This window comes from Falco punctatus, assembly GCF_963210335.1.
Source record: "Falco punctatus genome assembly, chromosome: 8".
Lineage (NCBI taxonomy): Eukaryota > Metazoa > Chordata > Aves > Falconiformes > Falconidae > Falco > Falco punctatus.
Window position 1 is genome coordinate 30,328,970 of NC_137588.1, and position 17,994 is coordinate 30,346,963.

Below are 17,994 nucleotides of genomic sequence, written 5' to 3' on the forward strand. Positions count from 1 at the left end.
CAAAACTCTATCAAACCACTATCTGTCCTGGTCTCCAGCAAAGTCCAGGTATGTTTCATACTCACTGAACATCAGCATCTGCATCTAATACCAGAAACTTCCATATCAAGCATCTAAAGGCCTTCCGAGGTGCCCTGAGGAGCTCTGAAGGAAGGCGAGCCAAGGAAAAGGAGCAGGTCTGGGAATGTGGTTGCTGTAGGTTTTGCCATTCTTGAGAAAAGCAGTTCGAGTGACACTGTACAGTGAATCAAGTGTTTGTCTCTCGCCCTATAGCGCACTGCTTGTGCTGGAATCCACCTGGGGTGACTCCGAAGGCCAACTGCAAAGAAGCAGCCACAGCCACCGGCAGCTCTCCTCGTGAAGGTCCGGCTGCAGGGAGCTCCCTGCAGATGTATGTGGGGCGTAAACCAAGCCAGGAATACTCAGGGCTGTCTGCAGTTTGGGGCTTCAGGGGAACAAACAAGAGGCGAGGCTCAAACTGCTTTGTACAACGCAACAAAAGGATTCCTTTGACAGAGCGACAGGGCAGAATTAATTCCTCCAGCAGGCAGAAGAAACCCAGTCATTATACAGTATTTGCTGTCTTAATACTACAAAAATAGAACACTTTTACTTATTATAGCTTGGATTTGCTCTATTTCACATCACTATATCCAAGCTCCAAACAAAATACTTCAGCCAAACATAATGAAGGAGGGCAACGTAAGGCCAGGCCAGGGCCAAGTCCGGACAATGCATTAACTGTACTTCCCACTGGAGCAACAGACCAGCACTTGTCCATTCCTGCATTTAGAAAAAAGGTCCTCTTCATGCCCCCGACTCACATGGCTGTAACTGCAGTTATTGTTCTACCACTGTATGTTAAATCTGGATACACCATCTGTATTAATATGTCTTTCTCCAAAATGGACTTGGTAGTCTAATCTCATCCAGCCTAAGGTCAATGATTTTAATATGAAAAGAGACTAGATACAAGAAGACCTTCAACCCTGCAAGCATTTGCTCTTAGGTTCTGTAGAAGCCAACCAAGCGTTCTTCAGTCTAGACACTTGAATAAAACCTCACGGTTATGGAAGCTGCAGCTACCATGGTTATGTTCTACATGCACTGTTCTGCAAGGGCAGGGATGCTATGTCCCCTGCAGGAGGAACACACACGTCTCATGCACTTTTACTGCCCCTAAAAGCCTACCCTGTAGTTCACAATTACCTTAGGGTGGCTGCTGTCCTCAGAGGCTGCTAGTTACAGCAGCTAAACTCAGTTCACTTGTTACACGCTCAACCTGAAAACAAATGTCACCAAATAAATGAGAGCAGCAGCACAGGAATTGATGAAAGTGTTCCACAAGGGGTGCAAGAAACTTCATCTCTCCCCCAAGCATTCTTTGGCCATTGCTGAGGCTGCCGATTAAAGACAACAATTTAATTCTAACTAGGACAGCAAGTCTATATAAAAACAGCCCAGAACATTTGTTTATAAGAAGTATCAGGAGACTACTCTCAAGGAGCCAGCACCCAGCCAACATACAGAAAGGGGGGCAGGAAGACCCCCACCCCTCCACCACTTTTTGTGGAGACAAATATTTGTGAGCCCCAGGCAAAGTTTCCTATGTCAAGAACGCTTTTGTAGTTCTTTCCATAGCAACAGAAAGCATGTGATACCTTCACTTGTGCTCAGTGAAGTACTTCAGTGCACTTCTCCCAACAAGTGTTGGAGCCAGAGTGTGTGAAATACATGACCCAAATAAGCTTCACAAATCCGCAGAATATACAACTATGGGATACTACTTACACAGGCTGCCCTTAGCATGCCAGCCTTCATTTGGGATATTTGAGTAATTTATACCCCCTCCCATCTCTCAAGAGAACTGTTGAGATTTTAGAAGACTGGCTTAAAATCACTATTACGTTCACAAAGATCCAAATGTGTGCACACACATGTGTACGAACCATCCTGTCAATAAATTTGCTCCTGGAAGATGCTGCGTACAACAAATGACAAAGCTAACAGATCAAAAACATGAGATTCAGTTAGACCTTTCATGGGAAAATGTCACTGGAGTTAATATTTGCTCCAGCCTTGACCCCTAAACTCTTTCTGACAAAATACCTACAAAAGAGAAACAGCTGGGCAATGCAGCACAGAAGATACCAGCAAACTGGTCCAGAGATTTTAAAGACAACAACCACTGCAGATCTGAGGCGTTATTTTACAGATTTGACCAACCTCACAACCAAGAGACATGAAAGAAAGTGGAGGAAAAGACCACAGCAAACAGCAACACTACTAAGCATTGCTGAAATGTGATCGCCTCCACAGCTTTACCAGACATTGCTGCAGTTTCCGTGGGAAGGGTGCGGGATCTTTTCAAATTCGTTCTAAATCTCATTATGGACACTAGACTGTAGATTCATCCTTGCAATGTGTTCCATGTTGCAGGTGTTCTCCAAGATAACCTTTGAGGTCCCTCAGACCCACATGGTACTTTTACCCCAAAGGGGAAGAAAAGAACAGGCCCTGCATAAAGAAGAACGTGCAGGATATTTATGTATTCAACCTCCACCACTGTTAACTGAATCCTGCATGTTAATGTTCTGTTCATGAGGTCCGTGCTGAACAGTAGTATCACCTTGTCATTTAGCTGCCCACTCCTTTAGCCCACATTTTATACACATCTGTTGGAAATACCACCAAATGCAGCCTGTGTTGATATACATCAGGGGTTAGGGAAGTGATGATACACACACAACCAAACTAACTCTGGTCTGCTCCTTCTTTGCAAGGGAATCCTAGGGCCAAGGTACTTTGCATTCCACCCAGAAGACACAATAGCACTAACAATTTACACACCTGTTTTTCTTCTGACATTTGCTACTAACTACCACAGTTCAGACAACCGATGGTGACCTGGAGGTCAGACATTTCCCATCAGATAAGACCAGCTGGACTGTGGCCTCAGGCTCTTCATTCCACCAGCTGATCTTTCAAAGCTGAGAAATTGCCAGCATGACAATTTCATTAACAATAACAAACATGTGCTTGTTTTCCTTAAGCCATTAAGTACATTAATTATTCAACACAATTCCAACTTTTTAAAAAATAATAGCTTATTCTCAACTCCTCTTTTGACCTGGACAGAAGGAGCCACAGTAAAAAGGTGTCTCAGCTGTAGACGGTGACACGTCCACAGCATTCAGTTTGCCCAGGTGAACTTCCAATCCATTACAAAAAGAGCTACCAATTAACTTGCACCTTGAAACAGTAAATATCAATTCAAACCCAAAGTCTATACAACCCACAATCTCAGACTTCCTAAATTTAGTCTACTACATCCACAGCATAATAAGGATTTCGTACGCTGAATGGAGAGAAGAGGGGGAAGAAAAAGAAAAAAGATGCAGCTTTTGCAAAGATGGCTAACAGAAAAAATTTCCTCTGAAAGTTAAGATGAAAGGCACAGGCTTCTGATGTACCAAAAATAAATGCAATACATGCTTCCATGCTGTAAATTAATTCTTCATAGGTGAGAAGATACAGAGCTCCTCTGCCTTTCCTTTTCACCTAGTCGACTCCAGCCTCTCTGACATCCACAAATAACCTTTTTGTTACAGAAACACAACAATGCAGAAAAGCCATTGATGTCTCTATTTGGCACATTTTTGGAACTGTGTTTCCATGTTAATACTTGTAACAAATTTAAATAATCTTCCCAACTGATACTGCAAAAGGAAACTGTTAGGAAATGAAAGCCTCAGTGATTGCTCAAAAACAACGCAGACCAGGAAGGGTATCTGAAAATACCTGTCCTTCACCTCTTGCAACCTGTTCTGTTCCCTTACATATGCACACATCCTATTCCTTCACCCCATCAAACAGATCATTTATTGTATTTTATAGAAGCTTAAACTGAGCTTGATGGCACCAGGCTACAGATGCTTACAGGCTATTTTTTAAAGTTCCACTGCTACTGCAAGACTGCTTCAGTCTCTTCATATTAAAAAGAAACTCAACAGGCAAATAACTCAGACACTAACAAATCCACCCGTCCCTTGTGGCACATTCATTAGCACCTACCTTTCCCCGTAGTCATTTTCTGCAGTGCCTGAGATGCTGGGGAAGAGCACTGTGCTCCGGGAGCAGCCCTACGCTACATTGTCTCTCAGCAACTTCATCACCAGCAAACTCTCCACCCTCAGAACAGACTTCTCTGTGTGACCTAGCAGAGGATTGCCACCTCTCCTCCAAAATAAAAGCCTGCCCAGTACTCAGCTGAGCACCATGTGTCCTCCTATGCCTGCTTGCTCACATCCCTCCCTTCTAAATGTGAGAGTTTAAAATCCAGGAGGCAGCAATATGCTTATTTACAGAGTTGTGCAATAGAAAAGGAGCAGAGCTCATCTATTTATACCTTCCACAAGGATGTACTATCAGTTTATAGCACTCATGCAAGTATCACTCAGACATTTTAAACAGTTGGACTTGATGATCTTAAAGGTTCTTTCCAACCTAAATGATTCTATGATTACTGTTCTCTCAGCCCCCATACAGGTGAAGGGATATTTCCTTGCTTTTTTCATGCCACAGGAATGCAGAGTCAATTAAATTAATTTTTTATTTCAGCTTGAAAACAGCATTCATAGAGAACAAGCCACAATGGAAATTAAATTGCACAAGGAGATATCAATGCAGAGAAGCACAGTGCAGCGTTTGTTGATCCAGAACCTCTCTGTGTTATCAGTCGCCCCTCCTTCCAGTCCCTAATTCTGCTGCTTGGATGTGTGTTGACAAACAAACAATATCCCACCCACAGATGCATGGCAATGCTTGGCAAACGTGGGTGATTTTTCCTCCTTATAATAAAATTCAAAATAGCATTCAGTGACTCAGCTCTATTACCAGCAAAACACAGAAATCTACAATAGTTCTAGTTTCCATCTAATTGCCTCAAAGTTCTCAACTTCATAAACAGGATTCACTCACCAAATAGCACATTTACCTTAAACAGGATCTCAAATACAGAAGTAGTTCCACTCAAGAGTAACATTGCTCCTTCTTTCAGCTCAGGCTTTCAGTAAGTGTAATTATCACATCTGCTATTTTGGTGTTGTTTTAACCTGCTTACTCTTGGAATGCTAACCCATACCGGCAACTACCGAAACCCCATCCTCCCCTCATCTTACTCTGTGCAAGTACCTGTGGGGGAGAGATCTCAGCTCCAGACTTCTGGCTTTAAGATCTGCTTTGATTTCTTTGCAGCCCAAGACTGCTGCCACCTCCGCTATCCCTAAATCTTGCTCTCCTGAGCAAAGCCAAAATTCAGTGTAAACATAAAAGTTCAATCCCTTCCCTACCCACAGGAACCATGCTGGCACACCACCACAGTATCCTGGCACGCACCAGCGTAGAAGCATCTCCCCAAAATTGTGAGACTTATGGAGGCGTAGAGGGGGGGTGGGAGAGAAGAGAGGTTTATATCAGAGAATGTTATTTTACGGTATCACAATGATCAAGAGCATAAAAAAACATCCCAAAACATTTTGGTTACGAATAGCTTTGGTTTGGGTCACCATTTCCTATCAGCCTGTATCTCTCAGCTGATCACTTATTTAATTTTTAATCTGTCCTAAAACTTGATCATAAAGTGTTCAGGAGTCCAGGTCTGATCCAAAGTCAATTCAAATCCATGGAATAACTGTATGCTTTATGTTCAGGTCTTCTAGACATAATACCAAGGAAACCCACGCAGCATTAATTTCTTGGAGTCTCCATTTCTGTCCAATAGCCTCTCTCTGTATCACATCCAACTAAAGATCATCACACAACGCACACGGAGAAAGCAGCTGACTAGCTGGCAATTATCGGCTCTTTCATGCTGAAAATGTATTTGTCCCAGGAGAATAAGGCTTCTGCATAATTAGCAAAAGCAGTTACACAAAAAATAATTAGCCTGCTGAAAGCCCAAAAGGGGAAAAAACTATAATTTTTGCTTCAAGAGGCTGACTAATTATATGCCAAATAACAAAACAGAGATGCACTGAGAATCATCGAGAAATCCAACGTGGATTTTTAACTTCATATTCTAGCTATAAGGGTTGCTTGTAGCCTAGCAACAAGCAGCATACTTCAGCATGCCAAAGCCTCCCTCTGACTTAATGAAACACCTCAGATTACGATGCAAACCTCCCCCATCTCACTATGCATTTGATTCTTGTATTAGTAATCGATAAAAACAAAGCCTAACCCCCCACCCCCCCCAAAATCAAGCAATTTAAGATCAACTCAAAGCAGCACTGATGGACCACAGTATAAAAAGATAAGTAAATATAAAACACATGAATTATTTTCATAGACTTAAAATTCACATTCTGATTATAGAGTTGATTCATTAGATTTATTCATGGGACCACAAAATGCCCTATTATTTTAAGCACCTTTTCTAGCAGACTAACATTTCTGTTTGTTTGTGCCTTGGGAACCATTAGTTGAGAAGTCTTTAATAACTTACAGCATACTCGCTAATCTCAAATTACTCCTGATATATAAATAATGCTGCTGCAATTCTTTCTTTTACATGAATCTTCAGTGAGCTGGTAGAGGAAGCTGTTATGCCACACAGCAGTCTCAAAGCTAAGAGACCAGTTTTAGTCATCGCTCTTCTTCGACCAGTTCTTTTGCCTTATTTCACCATTTCAGAAGCCGCAGTTGCTTCCCCCACTGCCCAGTACCACTATGTTCTGCAGCAAGTCAGGTTTGACAAGCACTTTCAAGTCTTGCTGCGATGAGCACACCTCCAGCGCTCCTGGGCCAGAGCTCAGGGACTTCAGCAAACAGCTTGCTCTTGGTTACCTACCTGAGCCACCCACCAGAGAGCTATGGGTGAATATGGGAAACCACATTAAAAAAAAAAGTTAGTTAAGACTTGAGCTTTGCTAGTGAGCTGGGAAGTCTTGATACAGCTTCAGTTAACGCTTCCCTTTCAGGGGCATGCATTAAAGACCTTTCCAATGAGCCAAGCATGTTCCTTTGCGGCCAGTACACATGCAACACGGGGAGCAGCACAGGGCAGAAACCTCAGCACAAGAGCACTGCTGCTGCTCCTGCTGTGCCATTTTACACTGACAAGGGCTTACAGACAGCGGTCTGCACGAACATTTGCCTCCCAAAACACTAAGGCAGCCTGCACAGAGCCAGGAGGAGTACGTTAGCTACCGAGAGGGACGAACACAAGCTTTTAAGACAAGATACGACTGCACCATATTGTCCGAAATCATCTGACCCAGGCCATGTAACGTGAAGGTTGAGGCATTAGTGGTGTGTTCACCTCGTGGAGTCACAGTCTAAAAGAAGTGGTATTAACAGTAACAGATAGAGACCCTCGTGATCAACACTGTACTCTGCCAGACTCAAAGGATTAATGGGACTGAGACAGCTACTTCCTGAGAAAGGCAAATATTTCGGATGTGCAATATTTATCATCACCTTCCCCAGTGCCTCTGACAACCACTGAAATTGTCACCTCTGTTCAAAGCTGCAGGAGTCGTCAGGGACACAAGAAACCTGACAAACTTAGCTTGTCCTTGGGCTGTAATGAACTTGTGACCACGGGTGAAGATAAGCCTCCTCCACTGGCTTAGACAACCTCAGAAAGATAAACTGAAAGTTGCAGAGAGCTGTTGACACATTAGATATGGCGAGCACGTATGCTGTGTTTGTGCTGTGCTCAGAGGGCGAGGAAGAAGCAACAAACCAGCCTATAACACAATGGGAAAGTGAACCCTCCCCTCAAACACACGCACCAAAAGAAAATAATAATATATTCATAACTAATGTTCTCATTATTAGCTTCACAAATTAGAACTACTTTAACTCAAGCAACTACAGACTTATTTATTGTTAGAGAAAATGAAAAGGTTCTGGCAAAGAACCTCACATGTGTCTCACCTGTTTCATACTAAATACCCTCCTAAGCAGGTGTGATACACCTGCTTTTCTACTAACATCACCTTCATGTGGATTAGAAAAACCTGCTGTAAACTTAGCTCAAATTTGGCCAGGGGCACATTAATCTCCAAAATCTTTCCCTGCCCCTCTAGAGAATAAACCCAACGGAACTCCCACCCACAGCATCTTCCCACCACAGCATTCGTTTAAAACCACCATGCAGCAATACATCTCACCAGAGCATAAGCCTGCCTCCTGCAACTCTACACAACAGCAATCTACGTAATGCAAAATTAACTTTTTTCTTTTTTTTTGAAAGCCCATTCTATTCCACTACTAGCAAAACAAAAATCAACCTTAGCCTAGCCAAGTGGAAAGCAGAGAAGCCGGATCAGCAGTAAACTTGTTGCAGTTTGACTTAGGATTTCAGAACAAACACTTGGAGGCTGCAATCCTTAAGATGTTTGCTAAGGGATTAAATACTTACTTCCCCCCTTTTAAAGAAGTACAAGAACATTTGTTCCTCAACTGCGCTTTTTTGCCACTGTAAGCCTCATCTACCTATACAGCCAGTATTTTCCCACATTATGCAAAAAGTATCATTTTAGCCCATTCCGTCAGAGGAACCTGTGCTAGGTCTTCATCGTTCCCTAGCACACAAGGGAGTATCACATCACATTTTTGAACAATCCAAAATCTAACTTCAGAATTCTCAAGTAAGTCCATTTTACTATTTCCTGAAGTAAGAAGAATGGTGCCTGGAGAAGTGAAAAAGGTATTTGTTGCAATTTTAAAAAGCAGAGACCTCTGCTCTCTTGGCTTCTGAGAGCATGGTGGGAAAGACTGGGGACATCACCTCTCCTGCTCTTGGCCTTGCAGAGGGTGTGAGCTCAGTGGGTTCAGTACTGCAGGTTCCTACATTCTTCATCTCTGCTCTGCTCTTGGCAGAAAGATGAATTCCCTGACCATGAATTCTCTCAAAAATCTATTCCTAAAAAATTCCTTATTAAAAATACTTTCTAGCTCATAAGTTTACCTATAGGAAAAGCAGTAATACACACTTGTTTTTAGAGTAAGCAAAACACTAGTCTCAGACATGAAGACAGAATTAAGGCTCTGATAAGCATCTTTTGACTACCATAAACATAAGAACCTAAACTTAGGAACTGCAAAATACAATCCCTAAAAAAATACCAGCTTTAAATGGAACACTAACACATTGATATGTACCCTTTCTGTACTATTTAGGGCATTAAACTGAAAAGGCTTCTTCTCTCAAGTTACTATTTAATTTACCTTATGAACAATTTTAACAAAGATGCACACGGACTTGACAACAAAAGATGTATTTCCCTAATGAAGCTCAAGAGGAAAAGGAGGACAGCCCTAAGAACACCTTCTATTCTTGAAACTTATGCTTCATTCTCCTGCTGATACTACTAGGGAGACAGAGCAGATTAACTAAACATCATTTTTATTTGCTGGAAAAGCTATGTGTCTATTTCTGAACAATCACCCACACTTGTTTTCCCTAACAGAATGCTTGCTCTGTGTCCATTTGAATGCCTCACCCACTGAAAATTGCTAAAAACACCAAAAAGAGAAAACAAGTGCTTCTACTCACCACCTGAACTCTGGATCATGTTTCCAGATTTTTGGACCTCATCAAATTTTGTAAAAATTACATTCAACCTGTTTGAAAGATAGAGAAATACATAATGAAGAGTTGAATTTAATTTTTAGGAATCTTCTAATTTAAGATGTTACAGCACAAATTTTGCTTTACTCAGGTCATTGGGAGCACTGTCAAAAACATCAGTGTGGAGGGAAATTATTTTCAAATGAAGTAAAATCACAACATGCAACATTTGATGAGAAAAACAGAGAAACAACTGATACTACAGAGGTGTAAGAGATACAGTTGGAAACACTACATGACTGAAGATGTGGCATGCCTAATTGTGGATGCATTTCTAGTTCATTACCACTCTGGCTATACTATTTGCAGAAATATAAAAAAAACAACCCACAACTAAAAAAAACTTCACAATTTGTCTTCAGCCCTGATGCTTCTTTCCCATTCATGGCACAGACCTGGTAGAGCAGAAGATCCTTACCACATCTCATTATTCCTTCCCAGAGAATTTATTACTTTAAGCCACACTGTGGCAGAAGATGCTTTTGCTGGAGAATAAGAGAAGGCAACAGCACTGCCTCCCACTGCGTGCAGCCCACCCCTGAAACAACCCCTTCCCTCCTCCCTCTGTGCACGGACACGCTGCCAGCCACTCCATCCTCAGGTCTGACCTACTCCATCCTGCGCGCCAGAGGCTGCGGCAAGATGCAGAGCAGCTTTCTTACCACACCTGAAGTGGCAGAAGCAGAGGGATAGGACTTTGGGGTTGTTTTGTTCATTTGATTTGTTTTATTTGTTTGTTTGTTCTTTTAATAAAGCCTTGGAACTGATGATATTGGCTGTAGGGGTTTTTTTCTTTATGACAGCCTACTAAGTTGCATAAACACAGGCTACTCCGAAGTGTCCTCTACACATGCAGAACATACAGGAAAAACACGGCAAATCTTAAATCCATTAACTACACATCTGTAATAATTTTACCGGTTTTCCAAAGATCCTATGGCATACTTGGGCAAAGGTACAGGATCCACATTAAATGAAACCTGAGTAAGTGTTTGTAGGATGAAAACAAAAAAATACCCCCAAAAAAAACAGAAAAACCAAGCACTGATTCCAGGAAAAGGTTCAGTCATGCAGCTCCTGAAGCCTTCTAAAAGAAGGAAGGGAATAAAAAGCAGCCCAAAACTATTGGAGACATAAGGACATTTTCAACTTACCGAGATTGGGGTAATCCTTTTTTACTGAGATCAGCCCTTACACGTTCACCAACATGTCTGTAAATTTCCACAAGGCTGTTTATTGCTGCATCTCGAACCTGAACGTGAGATACGAGAGAAATTAATCACCTTTATAATTTAAATAGATAAACTCCTGCCTGACCTTGGATAAAGAAATTTGAGTATTTCTCACCAACAGTTGCCACTATAGGCATTACTACAGAGTTCATGAAGGAGCTTCCATCCCTGCGTTTCAGATATTAGCAGTATCAGCAGGTCTAATTTAATTGAAAAGGCAGTCAAGAGATAAGATGAAAGGCTTTGTACATAGGGACACATGCAGGGAGCTCTGCTACCTTTGCCAAATTCCACCCACCGTGTGCAACAGGTACATTTACTGGATTAAAAAAAGCAAGGAGACACACACAAATAAACTTTATATTGCTAGTATAAAAACCTGGGGTTTAATAGCAGTTTTAATGTGAGCTTCCAGGAGGTCACAGCCTCCCTCGGGCATCCCCCTGCTCCAGCGTGGTGTCCTTCCCGGGCTGCAAATAGGTACCTGCTCCACTCCGGACCTCCATGGGCTGAGGGCACATGGTCTTCACCATGAGCTGCAGGGGAACCTGCACTTGTGCCTGGAGCACCTCCTGCCCTCCATCTGCCCTGACCTAGGTCTCTGCAGGGCTGTTGCTCTCACATAGCAATACACAGCAATTTGCTGTGTAGATTCCACCCCTCACCCCTTCTTAACTATGCTACCCACCATCACTAACAGTGTGGTGTTGTCAGTGGTGGGTCCTTCTTGGAGCTGGCTGGCATCAGCTCCACCAGACATGGGGGAAGCTTCTAGAAGCCTCTCACAGAAGATGGCCCTGAGCCCCACCCACCAAAAAAAAAAAAAAAAAAAAAAACACACACCAAAAAACACCAAACAAAAAAAAAAAAACATTGCCACACAAACCAAATACACCATCTTTCAAACTCACATTTCTGTGTTTACAACAAAGTATGGAGGGAGGGAATCAATCAGCCCAGTCACCATGAATTTTGCATATTTTCCAAACTGATTTGCAAGAAATGGCTGAGCACATCCTTCCCTCTACCCAACAGAAAAGCCACAAATCTGATTAAAGCGTCATCTTTCTGTACTGAATCCCCTTCTTCCATCAGTCACAGCAGGCTGAGAAGGTAAACTGTCTGCCCTGTCTACAGAAATACCTATGGCACCGTGCACTTCTGCTTCTCATGGGACGCCCTGGCAGCTACCCAAGCACCCACACACATCACAACTAGACACAGGATTCTTGTGGGCACAAGCTAGACTCACCTATAGAATCACAGAATCATCTAGATTGGAAAAGACCTTTAAGATCATCAGGTCCAGGCATTAACTCAGGACTGCCAAGTCCACCACTAAACCACGTCTCTAAGCACCACATCTACATGCTTTTTGAACACTTCCAGGGTCGGTGATTCTACCACCTCCCTGGGCAGCCTGTTCCAATGCTTGACCACCCTTTCAGGGAAGAAATTTTTCCTAATCTCCAATCTAAACCCCCCCAAGCACAACTTGAAGCCGTTTCCTCTTGTCCTGTCACTTGTTATCTGGGAGAAGATAAGCTGCTCATAAGACTTGCGGTCTAGACCATTCACCAAAGAGGCTAGAGTCAAAGGGCTGGCACACATACCCTGTTCCTTAGCCAAAAAATATCCTAACACTTGACTCACGTGCATCTTGTTCCCTTCTCCTGCTGCACAGCTTCCCATTCAGCAAGTCGCTGCCTGTTTCCAAACTCCCATCCTCGCTCATGCCAGCCCTCACTCTGCAGTCTTGCCTCTCCTCTCTCTGCTCATCAGCCCTATGCGTCACCAGGCAGGACTTCTGGGCACAACTCAGGAGGGACTCTGGTGTCCCCAGTTTCTGGGGTCACAGACCCTAACCCAGCCTCACACTGCCTCCGACAGCCAGGGAGGAGAGGTGGCAGCACCCGCTCTCACGCTCACCCGCGGCCAGTCCGCCTGCCCCAGGCACAGGCATCAGCAGCCGGGGCACACGGAGAAGCTGTGCCGTACCTCCAGCCTGCCACCGTGCCCCCTGCAGCTGCAGCACACAGCACGGCCGGCCACAGGTCCTGACTGCGTGAGCTGGAAGGACTGTCCATGCACGTAAAGCTCAGAGACACGGCTGCAGGATGGGCAAACCCATACCGGGTAAGGCTGGGAGCCCCTGCTATCATGCCTGGTTTACTCTACCACAACAGTAACAAAGTTTTAATGCTCAATTTGATTTTTGAGAAAGTACTCATAGTTTAAATACTGTTGGCATACTGGGTGCTCACCGAGTTACACAACTGCGTTAGCTGAAAACAACAAAACCACTCCTTCTGAAAAAGGAAGAGCTTCCACGTCCACAGCAAAAGGCAAAACCAGGGCCCTCGGCCCGGCTCTGTGCTCTCCCAGCGCCTCTCGCCAAGAGAGGGGCAGCACTGACCGGGCATCCCCCAGAGCTCGGCAGAAGGCACCCGCAGCAGAGAGGCGGCACCAGCAGCTGAGAAGCCGCCCCAGGGGAGCCCAGGACCAGCCCCTGCTCAACCAGGAGCTGCTTTGACAGCAATCTGTGTCTGACCGGCTACGGCACGGGCTTTCTGGGGATGAGGAACCAGACCCAGGGGAAGGGACAAGAGATCAGCTTCATTTCCCCCAGCAGCTGGGTACCAGGATAACGAGCTGTGCCAGGCACATGGAAGAGGCAGTGCAGAGGGAAATCCCGTTTCAATGCACTCACCAACTTTCCGATTCATTCAACAGCTCACCGATGGCAAGAGCAAGGTCAGTCTGTGCAGCAGTTCCAGGTCCTAAACCCAGTACCCCCATGAGGAGTAACAACTTGCTCAGTCACAGCTCAGAACCACGAAGGACCCTGAACATTAAACTTGCACAGAAACTTCTTGGGGTAACAGGTTTATCCTCCTGCACCGGAACAAGCCGCAAGGGAAAGCTGCTTCACACTCATCCTCCTCTTCAGCAAGGGGAGGCCCTGACAGCCGTGGGATCCGTCCGACTCCTGTCAGCCCATGTAAACCTGTTCCCCAGTTGGCTGCCCCACACTTCCTTCCAGCTAAACACCTGCTCCAGACCTGGTCACATTCGTGTCACCCGTGCTCAGAGGGCAACAGGAATATTCAAAAACTGGTAGCACATGTTACATGACATGGGTCTGAACCCTGCTTCCCCACCTCCCTCTCCTCATTAACCTCATATATTGGCATCTAATTTCAGGTTGGGTCCTGTCCAGGGCAGGACAAAATGCATGTACAAGTGACAGATTTTTTCCAGCACATATTTTCATTTAGTTTCCACCACTGATTTCAGGTACCTTCCCTCCACGCCTTATTCAAGATCTCCCTATACAACTTCCAGCAGCACACATCGCCAAGCTGTGCAACTGGTCCCATTTGCACTCCCTGCCCAAACTGGTTCTTCTCTGAAGGTGACGGGTGCTGCACTGAGCCCAAGGGTACCCCCCTGCAACCTCCCGTGCACTCAGGCTGTAAGGCACAAGAGTTCCCTTCCCAACAAAGGGCTCCTGCTCTGTTCATCTCATCTGCAGATTCATGTTCTGTTTAATTCTTGGAGTAATTGATATGCTGGTTTAAGCATACTTCAAATCATACCTCTTCAAAACCAGCCAAGGGCTCTTCACGAACAGCATTGTTCACAGTTCACCACCAGCAGCACAATTAGCTAATTTACCAGCCAGAACGCAGCACCCCACTTACCAACAAGGCAACTGGCATAACCTTTAGACATGACTCATGGCAAAAGCTTACCTGGCTGTTTGGATCTCCGAGTAAGTTACATATATGTGGCACTATCTTACTCAGTGTTAAACTCTGAGCTCCAGATCTGGGAACAAAGAGCAGAGCGCTGGTGTGAATCACAGAGCAGGCTTGTGCACATAACACAGGTTTGCAGGAGGTTCTCTCACTTACGCATTGAGTGTTGCAATAAGGCAGAGGCAAATCCCTTCTCTTGTCCGGAAATTCTTGTGTTTGAATCCTCCTAGCATCCTGTCCCATACGTACTGTGGGAGACAAAAAAAGGTGAGACAGGGAAAAAGGAGGCGAGGAAAGAGACAGATTCTTTCTTCCAACAGGCATACACTGTAACATCACTGGAGCTTAAATATAAGCTTTACATCCACTCAAGCAGAGCAGGACAAGAAGTAGAAAGACACAATTCTTTGTTCTGTACTGGCTTCACAGGAACTCCCCACTAGCTGAAACAGTACTTTTACTTACAGAAAGCAAGTACCTTCCAAAACCCACCCAGAACAACTACTCTGACATTCACTCATCCCATCCTTAGGAAGTCTGCTGACACTCCCGCTCCCACGTGTATCCTGACATGCAACAGCATTCTCAGGTGAAGCAAATATAACAAGGGATTAAAGAGCTGAAGCCATGTCAGAGCCACAGAAGAAAACCCTCTGACAGAAAAAAGTTCTCCTTTTTAAGCAGCCAGTCAGTCAGGCTGCAAAGGGCTGTTGAGCATACCTGAGGGTTAGCAGCTTGATCCATGATTTTCAGCAGCAAGGTCTGATCCTGCTCCCTCACCGAATCCTTAGAGTCTCCCAGCCTATCGAGTAAACTTGGCAGCACTGAGGAAAGGAAAACAGGAACATCCAAAGCCCTCATCCCTCAAAAGAAAACTATCTCAGTGACACAGCCTCTCTGCTCTGCCCCCAGCCCAGCCCTCCCACCCCTCCGCATAGCCTGACACCACCACCAGCCTCCCTGTGCCCTCCAGGGCAGAACAGGGCTTCGTGTGCAGCAGCCACCCCCCCCCACACACACACACCCCTTACCTGTGCCAATCTGGGCCTTGAAGCGATCCTGCAAGCGGGACACGAGCGCGGAAAGGATGTCAATGCCAAGGAGAACCACCTGCGAGCAGAGCAGAGGACAGACGGTGCTTTAGCTGCAGCCCCTGTCCCCCCTCAGCCAACATGCCCCGGGCAGCAGCGTGGGCACAGGCTCCCTCCCTCCCGCCGCAGGGTTGTGCCCACACACACAGCTCTTCCCTGCGTGGCTTCTGCCGGACAAGCAGAGTGCTTTGCAAACACAAAAGGCTATTTGCCAAATTATTGCTCCCTGTGGCACGTACAAGCCAAAATCCACTGCCAAGAGCTTGAGAAAGCCAGCAACTGCTGTTGCTGCTCAATGCTGAATTCATACATATGTATGTGCAGTGTACGCATACACATGCATAACAGCGTTGGTATTTGTTGTAACTAGCTTTTCTAATTAATTCTAATTATGACACTTATAATTAGAAAATGCTGTGCGCTAACAGCTGTTTAATTATTCACTTGCAGAAATTAAACCCAGCACTTTTCAGACATAACTGAAACCCAGGGAAAGGCACCTTATTTGAGAGAAGCCCCGGGACAGGCTGCAGATCAGACAACCCGCTCTGCCCGACTCCACGCAGTAGCTACAAACCCATACGTACTGTACCGCACGGACTGCGGGGCGTGCATGCTATGCACTTAGCAAGACCCTATAAACGAGGCCAGCTCTGGTGTCGGACAGCTCTCCGCAGGTTTTTAGTAAAGCCCCGAGGTTAGCAGCCCTAGAAGTGTGACGGACAGCCAGGCCCCTCAGGCGGTGTCGCCACCGGACGGACGGACAGACACACACACACACACACACCGCGCGGCACGCACGGCCGGGGCTGCAGGCGGGGCGGGCGGGCCGGGCAGCGCCGCGGCCGGTCGACAGAGGGCGCGCTGCGTCGCCGCCCGGCTCGCCTGGCCAGCCCCCTATGCAAATAGTCTCCCGGCTGGCGCAGTGCACTCTGGGTACGGCCGCCACAGCCCACGAAAAGGCTTAAACCGGCGCTCAGACAGAGACGGAAACGCCGCTCCCCGAGCCGCCCCCGAAGCGGGGCGCGCCGCCGAGCCGGGCGGCGGGGGGGAGCGGGTCCGGGTGCGCGCCGCCCCTCGCCCGCACCGATGCGGCGGTTAGCTCTCCCCTAGCGGGGGAGCGGCACAGCGCCCGGTAACCGTCCTTATCTGGGGGTTGCGCGGCCGCCCGATGAACGCGTGGTGAGGGCGGCACTGCTAACGCCTCACGCAACACACCGGCGCCCGCCTCGCGCGCGGCGCAATTTTTGGAACCTCGCACCGGGGCGCGCGCGCCCGCTGCGTTCCCCAACCCCGGCCGCCCCGGTACCGGTGGGCACCCGCGCGCGGCGCTCCGTGCGGAGCAGGTGGCCGGGCCGAGACCCGCCGCCGGGCACACGGGTCCGCCGCAGCCCGGCCCTACAGCAGCCAGGGGGCCGCCGGCAGCGCGGCCAGCCAACGCCGCCGGGTACGGGGGACCCCAGCGCCCCCCAGCACAGCGCTGCCCCCGCGGCGCTCTCCATCACGCCTAGAGCTCCCAGTCATTCCTCCCGTTCGACGCCACTTGCAGCATGCCGGCAGACCTAGAACCTGTCCGTATGCCAAAGGAGAATCTTCCTCGTGCTTTTGTACACTGCCTTTCATTTTCACGTTCATCTTGCGCGCTGGATTTAATCTACCCTTGAGAAATGCTCAGCCAGCTGCCTTGAGCCCTACCTACCGCTGCCTGCTCCGCTCCTCCTGGCTGAGGCACGGCAGCAGAGCCCCGCAGCAGGGTGGGCTCCCGACCCGCATCAGCCAAGAGATGCTTTTAAAGGAAGATCAGGGGACTCTGAACGCCAGCCCCACTCACGGCTGGCCGATCCGAGCCCCAGCACAGCAGCATCCTGCTCCGAGAAGTAAGTGTGCTGCCTAGGTACGGAGGTGTGCCCCAGGGATAAATCTGATCCCAGGAGAGGAAGGGATCCATCTCTTCTTCAAACTGCTGCAAGCCAGAAAGAGCGAGGGGAACTCATCACTCAAACTTTAAAGGGAACAGATGCAGTGTGCAAACACAGCCAGCCACCCTGCAGTTCGCCCCCAGGAGCGGATGAGGGTGAGCGAAGCCTCCCAAGACTTTTTGCTCTTACGCTGACAGAAACGGAGAGCTCATTAGCACAACGATTACACCGGTGGCTTGCACAGCTATTGAGCAAACCACCACTGGGGGGACAAGGTGTTACCCCCTACCACACTGGATTCATTTCTCAAGCCCAACGTACCTCAAACTTGGGATGGTCTGAGGTAGAAAG

At 46.7% G+C, this 17,994-nt stretch overlaps 1 protein-coding gene across 8 annotated transcripts in view; it reads right to left on the reverse strand.

The window, feature by feature from the left end:
* The window catches only part of CLASP1 (cytoplasmic linker associated protein 1), a 185,097-nt gene that overhangs the window by 119,723 nt on the left and 47,380 nt on the right, over positions 1-17,994 (reverse strand). For all 8 annotated transcript variants that reach the window (XM_080399735.1, XM_080399733.1, XM_080399732.1 and 5 more), the window contains exons 3-8: positions 15,665-15,743; positions 15,354-15,457; positions 14,790-14,881; positions 14,628-14,703; positions 10,795-10,892; positions 9,566-9,633 (exon numbers count right to left, since the gene is read on the reverse strand). In XM_080399735.1, the coding sequence (XP_080255861.1) occupies positions 9,566-9,633; positions 10,795-10,892; positions 14,628-14,703; positions 14,790-14,881; positions 15,354-15,457; positions 15,665-15,743 (517 nt within the window). The remainder of the gene's footprint in view (positions 1-9,565; positions 9,634-10,794; positions 10,893-14,627; positions 14,704-14,789; positions 14,882-15,353; positions 15,458-15,664; positions 15,744-17,994) is intronic.